The following is a 10,901-nucleotide window of genomic DNA, read 5'->3' as shown; positions in this document are numbered from 1 at the left end:
AGAGACAGAGAAAGAAAGAGAGAGCGAGCCTGTGTGTCTGTGTCTAATATATGAGTCACAAGTCACCTTCAGGTGTTCCTCCTGTTCCTCATGGGCTGCCCACCTTATTCTGAGATTGCCTTCTACAGGCTGAGTGGTCCCAGAGCCCCGAGTCTCCTGTCCCTACCTCCTCAGCATCAGAATTACAAGCACATGCTAACATTTTCCCCAGGTCCTAAAGGCTTGGGTCTTCATGCTTGAATAGCAAGCACTTTACAGACTGAGCTATCTCCCTACAGCAACACAAAGGTGTATTTATCCTAAGGATTTACTGATCCAGACCTCTGGAAGAGTACAAAGAATAGTTATCCTGCTGGAGTTTTGAGTGAAAATACAAAAAGGCAGGGTTATTTTTTGTTCTTTAATTTAATTTTATTTTTAATTCATTTTTTACACTCCATATTCTATCCCCTGCTCCTCCCCATCTACCCTCTGACTCTGCACATCCCACAGCTCCTTCCTACCCCACCCTGTCTCCACGAGGATGCTCCCCCCACCCCATCCCACCTGACCTCTAAACTCCCTGGGGCCTCCACTCTCTAGAGGGTTAAGGTGCCTCATCTCTGAATGAACACAGACCTGGCAGCCCTCTACTGTATGTGTGTTGGGGGCCTCATATCAGCTGGTGTGTGCTGTCTGTTTGGTGGTCAAGTGTTTGAGAGATCTCGGGGGTCCAGATTAATTGAGACTGCTGGTCCTCCTACAGAATCATTCTTTTCTTTCAGCCTTCAGCTTCTTTCAGCCTTCTCTAATTCAACAACAAAGGTCAGCTGCTTCTGTCTATTGGTTGGGTGCAAATAACTGCATCTGACCCTTTCAGCTGCTTGTTCGGTCTTTCAGAGATCTGAAGATCCAGCTATACCACTCTTGGGAATATACCCAAAAGATGCTCCACCATGCCACAGGGGCATATGGTCACTATGTTCATAGCTCCCCCCATTTGTGATAGCCAGAAGCTGGAAAGAACCTAGATGTCCCATGTCAGAAGAATGGATACAGAAAATGTGGTTCATTTACACAATGGAGTACTATTCAGCTATTAAGAGTGAAGACATCCTGACTTTTGCAGGCAAATGGATGGAACTAGAAAATATCCTGAGTGAGGTAACTCAGACCCAAAAGGACATGCATGATATGTACTCACTAATAAGTGGATATTAGCCAGAAGAAAGAGATAAAGGAAGGAAAGAAGGAAGGAAGATAAAAAAGAAAGAAAGAAAAGAAAAGAAAAGACAAAACCCATACAGAATAGCCAAGATACAGTCCACAGAACTCAAAAGGCTCAACAAGCTGAAGTGCCCAAGTGAGGACGCCTCAGTCCCACTCGGGAGAGAGAAGAAAGCAATCACAAGTGGGGAAGGAGGGAAGGACCTGGGAGAGAAAGAGGATGGGGCAGTGGGGGAGAGGGGAACCTGATCTGGTATTGGGTGAGGGAAAAGAACTAAAGCCCTGAGGGCCAGCAGAAAGAATGCAAACAGGCAACCTCAGGAACTAGGAGGTTGGGGGGTGCCCTAGAATACACCAGAAACCTGGGAGGTGAGAGACTCCCAGGACTCAAAAGGAAGGGACCTTTGATGAAATGCCTGAAAACAGGAAGAGGGAACTTGTAGAGCCCACCTCCAGCAGGAAGACAGGACATCAAATGAGGGATGGGGTTGACATCCCACAGTCATCTTCTGACCCATAATTGTTCCTGTCTGAAAGAATTGCAGGGATGGAAATGGAGAGGAGCCTGAGGAAAAGAAGGTCCAGCGACAGACAGGTCCAAAGTGGGATCCAGCTCAAGGGGAGGTCCCAAGGCCTGACACTATTACTGAGGCTATGGAAAGCTCACAAAAAGGACCTATCATGACTGCCCTCTGAAAAAGGCAGTTTTGGTCATGCATGCAATTTTCAGAGCAGTTGATTTACTTTATAATCAGTAATTATTTGCCATTAAAAAGGCTTTTAGTTTGAGAACTGTAAAAATAAAATCAGAGCTTTGACAAAGTTGTTGAATTTTGCAGTAGAGACATAGTTGGAAAACAACAAGGAAGTGCAGATATTTTAAAACTGGGATAGACTGCGGAGAGAAGATAGGAGGCATCTAGTACTGGCCTGGTCATGATGAGCCCCCTGACTGAGTATGAACAACACAGGGCGTGAAACACAGGAAGCTAGCTTAGAATTAGGCTGGATTAGTATCAGCTCAGAGAAGGAACATTGGTCCTAACAAAGAATGAAGGGAGAGTGTGGCCTGGAATGGGGAGAGCTGTTTGAAACTTTCAGCAGATGGTATGTTTTAGATAGAGGTGACTTTTATTTGAAAGCTGTTTGAAAGTCTCTTAGGCCAGGCAGTGGTGGCGCACACCTTAAATCCCAGCACTTGAGAGGCAGAGGCAGGCGGATTTCTGCGTTCAAGGCCAGTCTGGTCTACAGAGTGAGTTCCAGGACAGCCAGGGCTACACAGAGAAACCCTGTCTCAAAAAACCAAAAACCAAAAACCAAAACAAGACAAAAAAAAGTCTCTTGGGGGGGCTGGTGAGATGGCTCAGCAGGTTAGAGCACCCGACTGCTCTTCCAAAGGTCCTTAGTTCAAATCCCAGCAACCACATGGTGGCTCACAACCATCCGTAACAAGATCTGACTCCCTCTTCTGGTGTGTCTGAAGACAGCTACAGTGTACTTACATATAATAAATAAATAAATTAAAAAAAAAAAGTCTCTTGGACAATCCTGAGCAACTCAAAAGAGGGCCTCTCATGCCTGGCCCTGGGATTTTTGTTAGATGACCTCTGGCTCTTAGAGAGAGCACTGTCAGCACAGATGTGAAGGTTTCACTGAAACTCTATAGGTATACTTACACACTGACTTATGTGGATTATGATTATTTTTCAGGTAGGACAATTCTTTACGGCTTTTTCAGAATTCACTCTATCCTTTTTGTACTATCCTTCCTCAGTATTTATCTAACTTCCTATCATTAATTATAGCCCCCATGGTTCATATTTCTGGTATCAGATTCCTTGTAAAATGCTATTCCCTTCTTTATTGCTTTCTAATTCCCCTACAGCAGCAACGGTTGCTTTTTAGTTTCCTGATTCCTACAAATTTCAGGTTTGCACTCACATCAGAACCTCTGGAGCCAGAAGCCTCTAATGGGAGAGGAACATCTATACTTTTGGGTCTGGGATACACTTCACGCAGTATGATGTTTTCTACTTCCATCCATTTACTTGCAAAGTTTATGATTATTTCCATGATTCATAGGTACCACATTTTCACTACCCATTTGCCTATTGAAGGACATTTAGGTTTTTTCCATTTGCTAGGTATGGGGATTAGAGCCCCTGTGAACATGGCTGACTAAGGATCTATGGAGTGTGTTGTAGAGTCCTCTTCAAGGAGGCTTCCCGGGGCTCCATGAAGTGGGGAGGAGTTCATGAGCCTCCAGCCCTGACTGAGGAGCTCCAGCTTCCGGGAAGGGAGTCAGTGCTCTTTACTAATTTGTCTGCTGGTTGTCTGCCAACTGTGCTCCACTGAGTGGCCCCACATCCATAAACAAGAGGTAGCACAAACTGGACTTAGTGGACTATTAAAACAAAATAGACCATGAAGTTGCAAGGGGTAGAAGTGAATCCGTTAGGAGTTAAGGGGGGAGAAGTAGAGAATGAAAAGTCATCCTAATATTTATATGAAAGCATAAAAATGATTCTAAATAGCCCATGCAATCATAATCATAAACTAATGCTTGTAGCTATTTCAATATTTGACAATTTGGGGGTATATATACTAAGGAAATAAAATCAATATATTAAAAGAGGAAAATATAAGAAATTCTTAAAGAATTAATATAAATATCATGATATTTTAAAAAAATTCAAACCTACCCACTGCAGTTACTGCTGCTGATTATACATGTGTTCTAAAGCTTCTTTTCCTCAAAGATGATGTTTTAAATTTTGTTTTTACTTTTACACATTATATTTCAAATAATAAAGAAACTTCAAACACAATTAAGTTCTTAAAATAGCCCATTGTAAGCCTTCCCTTTGGATGACCTCAAAGCACCCCAGGCATAAACACATTCAAGTACAGTCTCAGATTTACTCCATTAATCACTACCTGTCAAATGGATGAGGATTATGTATACATACACACACACTCTCTCTATATATATCTTATATAGTATATATAGTATCTTATATATTATATAAGCTTAACTTTATAACTTGGGATAATCAGTGCTGTTTGACAACTCTATGGGATATAAATGGAGCTCAGAAGCAAACCTCTGACATTTCTGTGAGGGAGTTACTAGGTGGGACTGAGGTAGGAAGATTCACTCTGTAGACAGGAAAGAGCGCAGCATTCCATGGGATGGGTTCCTGGACTAAGTAAAGAGGAGAAAGCGAGCTGAAAACCAGGACTCAGCTCATGTTTGTCCACCATGGCTCCTGGCCATGGCTCTCAAGACTGAGTGAAACTAACCCCTCTCTTTCCTGACTACTTTATCATGTATTTTGTCACAACAATAAAAGAGAATAATACTTAACTCAAATTAAGTACGCTCCATTAAACTACTACAGGATACAATTTCTTTTTAAGAAGTTTTTTCTTAGGCCTCTTTTTTTTTTTTTTTTTTTTTTTTAGCAATAGTTATATATTTATTGATTAGGTGAGATCCAGTGTTTGCCTCAATATACTAAAGCCATTAAATTATTCCTAGTTGTGTTTTTACCCCTGGTCTTTATAACATCTTTTAAATTTAGAATAAAGTCTCTTCATCTATCACTTCAGACCATAATTAGCTTTTTAAGAGTAATCTATGAAGCAGTAAATTTCATCATGGCATTTCCATGTATACTTGTTTTCATTAATCCTTCTCTCTACTGCCCTTGCCCATTCCCCCTTTGACACCCCACTCCCTCCCTAAGTAGTCTGCCCTTCTTCCATGGCATGAGTGTTCCCTGTTGAGAATTATTTTACTTTTAAACTTTGTGTGTATGTGTGTGTGTGTATGCATGCATGTGTGTGTGACTGTGTGTGTGACATGCATGAATGTGGGTGCCTGTGAAGGCCAGACATTTGATCTTCCTGGAACAGAATTATAGATATAGACTATGAGCCACCTGATGTAGGTACTGGGAACCCAATTCAGTTCCTCTGTAAGAACAGTATTTGCTATTAATTATTGAGCCATCACTTTAGCCTTGCCTTGGTCTATGTATCTTATTTGCCCCTACCCCCAACTCTCCTTTAAGACTCTTTTTCCTCTTTCATTACTGTCTTTACGGATTCATGACCTAGTAACCCTTCACAGAGTCAACCCTGGCCTGACTCCTCTGATCTCTTTACTCACTATGAAGTCTAGTGTATTCTTAATGTTTTCACAACTAGTCTGTGCCCATATCTGCACAGCATCTTTCTTATTCATTTGTAATTGTGCTTCTTCTTTAATAAAAAAGAAACTTATTTTCCCTTTCTAAAGTTAAACAGCAGAGCCTAGAAGTCACCTCTAAGTCACAACTTCATTTTTATGTTTTATGAAGACAATTTAGAACCTGATCATCAAGTACTCACAGAAAACATACATGGTTTAAAAAAAAATCTAAGGTGTGGAGATGTCGCAGGATTTTCCCTGTCCAATTACTTTAGTGTAGAGGAGGCCTGTGATTGGATAGGGAAAGGGAGGCAGAGCTAAAAGTTGCAGAGATAGAGAGCCTCTCAGACAGAGTAGAAGAGTAGAAGGAAGATCTCTGCTGACATGTACCCACATTGCGTTTTCCAGCTACAAGCAGCTATGATTTTACAAGGTTAGAAATATTGGGATAAAGCTTTTATCATTATCAACTGGCTCTGAAATGATTGTGCTGGCATCTAGTTACAGGGTTGGTGGTTCCATTTAGTTGCTGGAATGTGGAATTGCCGACTACATGGGTTTATGGCTGAGGAAGAAGTAGCAGCGCCAGGTAGAAGCAAAGGAGAGCTGCATACACAGCAATCTGATATTGGTCACAGGGGTGGGGGGTAGTTCCAGAGAGTTGGTGGTGGCGGCTGGAGCATAGGAGTGTGGTCTGACCCCACAGAGAGTTGATAGGTTCGGTTTGGTTTTGTAATATTTCCCCCAACATGGAGAGATGTCTCAGAAGTCAGGAGCATTTGCTACAGAAGACTGAGTACAGTTCCCAGAACAGACATGGGATAGCTTACAAAGACTTGTCACTCCAAATCCAGGGGATATGGCAGCAGATATGTGCACATACCATATGCAGACACACATACACACACATACACACACACACACACAACCATTTTGGTTTTTTGTTTGCTTGTTTTGGAGCTGGAAATAAAGCCTAACTCCTCACACATGCTAGGCAAGTGTTGTACCTACTCCACAGGTATCTTCTTTTGAGAGTACATTATCTACATAGACTTGGCTGACATTTTCCTTCTAGTTTCCCTTTTAGTTACACCTCTTAAGATTCAAGTTAAGTGACAGTGTTAATTATTACTAAGTTTTGTTTGGCCTCTTCCAGCTGTTCTTAGAGACTCCCTATCAGGCATCAACATTTTTTCCCTACCAGTTTTGTGGTACTTCCTTCCTTTTACTTTAATAATCATGTCTATGCTCCTACGGTTTTAAGGCTCTACTAATTTTGTTAAATGAAAGGCTCCCTGTCTCCTCCAAAGCCCCCTCTTACGTTGTCTTTACTTTTGTGCTGTCTCCCTCAACTCTTTCTTGCCAAGGGCATGAGCAGAAATGTGAGGATGAAGCTGATTTTCACAAGCACTCTGGGCTGGAGGCATACACAGAGTTGTCAACTTCTTTTCAGATTAGTGAAGACATATATAGAAACAATCAACATAAGTTGTAACATTCCTCTGTGGCTACTGTACAACCTAGCTTTCAAAAAACAGAACAAAAGATAACATTCCAAACCAAAGAATCAATAAGCTATTAATAATTTGACTATTTCTTTAAAAACTTATGACTAAAAAATGGCCTGTGTTAACTATCTCAGCTAAATCATATTACAGTGATATTATTATTGTTGGGTTTTTGTTTGTGTTTGTTTGTTTGTTTACTTTTCCATATGTGCCAATGCTAGATTCAAAACTAGGATTCCATTAGCAAAAATCTTAGCCCATCTAAAGCAGTTTTATCCAGTCTGAATAGCAATGTTCTTTAGACAGTTTGCAAGGAATCCTCAAGTTTGACCTTTGGGGTTTTGATGCTATTTGGGGAACATGGATGGGAAACATGCTCTGTGCCTGCTTCATTTCACTTATTTTCATAATCTGATGGAAATATACCATGTGCACTCCATATGCACTTGTTATATATTATCTGTATTTTCATGCTTAGTATGAATGATGTCATATGACATGGTCCTTTCTATTAAGATAAGGGTTATTTCTATCCATTTGAAGATTTACTCTATAAGAACAAAGACATCAAGTAGCACTGTTAGAAGGCTAAATGCGTGGCTCGCACGCTTGCTTTTACATCATAAAAGGCGAGGTTCTCACTACTCATCACTTGATGATAGGTAATTACTTATAAATATAATACATAGAAGCTTATACAGAAGTCACCAAATAATTTATTATTCTGAGAACTAGAATCAAAAAAGGGATATTAATGTTTTCCAAAAGGACACCAAATACCCATGTTTAACAAAGGGCTGGTGGCTCTTTATTAAGTAACAGGTCAATACACGTTCTTACCCAATCAAAAGTCCCCAGTAACCACCTCCTACTTCAAGTTTCTTTTATGATCACTGGACTCATAGGAGCAGGCAAGGAAAGAGGAAGTCAACAGACATGGAAGCCATGAGATATGTGTAAATTTTAAACAACATGCATCTCATGTGACTGTCTATGTAAAAGGAAAAGGAAACTTTTGCATCAAAAGAGGCCACTTACCTGCTGCTCCTGCGCTCTAGCAGCTCCAAGCTCTGAGAGAGACAGGGTAAGCTTCTCTTGCTGCTCCGAAAGGTACTTCTGGTAGAGACTTAGAAGTTCTTGGCATTCTCTATACTGCAGCTGAAGAGGTGAGAATGCAAATTAAGGAAAAACAAACTGATTCACATATAGATATCACAAACAAAACAGAGAGAAAAATACAATAATATATGGCCAGAGTAGGTGATATGAAATCATCAGATAAAAAAAGTATATGGGTCCAATCATGAAGCAACGATTTGAATAAGAAAGTAGTACTGATCACCCCAGTGAAGAAACATTTCTCTTAGTTTCTTTGCAGAGCTAGAGAAACTCCCATCACATTATGTAAACAATCAGATGAAGCAGGGTACAGAGCACATGTCTGCAACCCCAGCATTCTGCAGGTTCAAACATCCTGTTGACAATCATGAGTTCAAGGCTGGACTGTGACAATACATCCATATGCTGTTCCAAGGGAAAGGAAAGGAAATTAAAAAGACAAGTAGCCAATAATTTAAGAGTTAAAACTCTAAAACTCTTAGAAGAAATCATACAAGTGCATCTTTGAGACATAGGATTGAGAAATTGCAAAGAAGAAAATTCTCAAATTGAAATACTTTGAAATCATTCATGAGATGGAACATCAATATTCAGAATATATAAACAGCTCATACAAGTCAACAATAAGTAATAGTAATCTAATTTTTAAAACTGGCAAAGGTGCTAAGGAAATTTTCAAAAGAAATATTTGGATGACCAAGAAGTAAAAGATGGTAACCACAACTGCTATGAGAGAAAGGCAAATCAAAAGCATAAAGAGAAAGGGCTTTGTATTCATGGACTGCCTCAGTCAAAGATTTTTGATGGCAAGTTTAACATGGGTATGCTCAAGTGGAGCCTTGCAGTCTAACAGACATGCACATTTGCTGCTACTCTGGAACATAATGTAGTATTTTTTTAAAGATAAATTTATTACATAGTCCAATAAGTTCAACTTATCCAACAAAATCAAAAGCCTAAAAACAAAAACTCATACATGGTTGGAGTTTTCACTTAGAGCAGCCCTGCTCATAGTGACATAGAAGCAACAAGCATCTCAATGTTCATCAACTCATCAACAGAGCAGTGTCTATAAAAGGAGCATCATTTAACAATAAAATAAATGAGGGATTGCTACATGCTACAAACCTGGAAAATATTATGTCATGAAAAAGAACACTGACACAAAGGCTAGATACCATATGTATTTATTAGTATGAAGAGTCACGAATAGGCAAGTCTACTCAGGCAAGAAAGTAGATTGGTGGTTCTACAGACTGGGTATGAGGAACAGGGAAAATAGGTGTAGGTTTATGGGGGAAAGGTAATAAATAGGTTCTGAAGTGAGGTAACTCTGGGAAATGTTTAATGCCACTTGATTTTATGTAAAAAAGTATTTTATTAGTGCCAATTTTATACACTGAGTTCCTAACTCTACTAAGCAAAAGGAATTATATTTTGAACTTTTGTTGCTTTGCATATCAATAATCACATCAATATTTCATCAATAATGTCAACAGAAAATTTTTGCACACATATCTCATTTCTGGTATAGAGAACACGGTAACCTAGCCTGGAGTGCCCTTCTTTACAGCTCCTAGCATGTGAAGAATTCTCAAGTCGAAAGCACTAGATCAGAAAGGTTCAACTTCATAGGTCAGGCACTTGGGACACAGGTAGGTCTGCCCCAGCTTCTTAATGTGGTTCTTTTCTCCTAGGTTGCGTTTCATACAAATTATTTCTGAGTTCCCTCTCAGCACTCATTTAGGTATGCGGTTGGCGTAAGAACTACTGTCCAATAGGGTTAGTCTGTACATACACTTCTATACAAGATCACCATGATTAAGAGTAGGGATAATATTTCTTAAATGTCAAAAGTTGTAACTAGTTTCAATATTCCTTAAAATTTTCATAACCTAATCATTGCTTCTAGGCAGATTCCTATTCTAATAACTTTTGTCAATCATAACTGCATAAATAACCACCTGCTTCATTATTCTGGTTATTAACCTTTATAAAAAGGAGCCCAAGATGGCTTACAGGAGAGTACTGGCTCACAGTGAAAGGCCAGGTCACTAAGTTTATAGAATAACATCAATTTCAAGAGCTTAATGAATACTTAGTATCTGAAACAACAAAAATAATAACAGAACAAGAGCAGTGGTATAAATAAGCTAATAGTTTCTATTGTCAATCTATGTTGTATTTCTATGGTTTTACATTTTTGACTTGTATGTAAGCTCCAAGAGACAGGAATAATTTGTGTAGTCCCAAGGAGACAGTTATTATGAATATTAAAAGTTTTTTATTCTAGCTGCTACCATACACAATAATATTTATAATATGTGAATATAGTAGTCTGGTCACAGAATATGAATTTTACTCTAGAAAAAACCAAATGTAATTACATAGATTGTAAGTTAATGTCAGCATCTGAGACAAGTTATAGGCATTTTAATACATTCCAGGTGACAGAATATAAAAACATATGGTCTCATATATGTTGATTTTTTTTAAAAAAAAAATCTCTTTCTTGGTTTTCTCAGATTTTAGAATGACCCATATTTAATTTTTCCTAGCCAATGAGACTTTAAGCCTGAACCTGGAATGAGATCTTAGGAAAATGTAGTTAAAATTTTTCTTCACTGAACAGGGAATTACTTATTTAACTGAATCTTAGTCAGAAAAGAATGTACTAGTACTAGAAGATTAAATCAGAGAAAAGGTGTATGTGGCCTCCCTTCCCCCAGCCTGGAACCTGCTTGCTCAAGGGTGGAGCTACCGGCTCATTNNTCCTGCCACGCCCACTGCTGGAACCTGCCTTTGCTGCCTGGAGGCACACACGTGTTCGTCCTGCTACTGGACCCTGAGTTACTTGGCGGGATATTGGGTTC

General features: G+C 39.4%; 1 protein-coding gene across 4 annotated transcripts in view; it reads right to left on the bottom strand.

The window, feature by feature from the left end:
• Positions 1–10,901, bottom strand: part of Kiaa1328 (KIAA1328 ortholog) — a 283,276-nt gene that overhangs the window by 166,411 nt on the left and 105,964 nt on the right. For all 4 annotated transcript variants that reach the window (XM_021151131.2, XM_029472090.1, XM_029472091.1 and 1 more), the window contains one exon: positions 7,948–8,075. In XM_021151131.2, the coding sequence (XP_021006790.2) occupies positions 7,948–8,075 (128 nt within the window). The remainder of the gene's footprint in view (positions 1–7,947; positions 8,076–10,901) is intronic.

The sequence above is a fragment of the Mus caroli genome, chromosome 18 (genome assembly GCF_900094665.2).
Source record: "Mus caroli chromosome 18, CAROLI_EIJ_v1.1, whole genome shotgun sequence".
NCBI classification, from domain to species: Eukaryota; Metazoa; Chordata; class Mammalia; order Rodentia; family Muridae; genus Mus; species Mus caroli.
The sequence above is the reverse complement of the archived record's forward strand: the minus strand, read 5'-3'. Positions and strand labels throughout refer to the sequence as shown.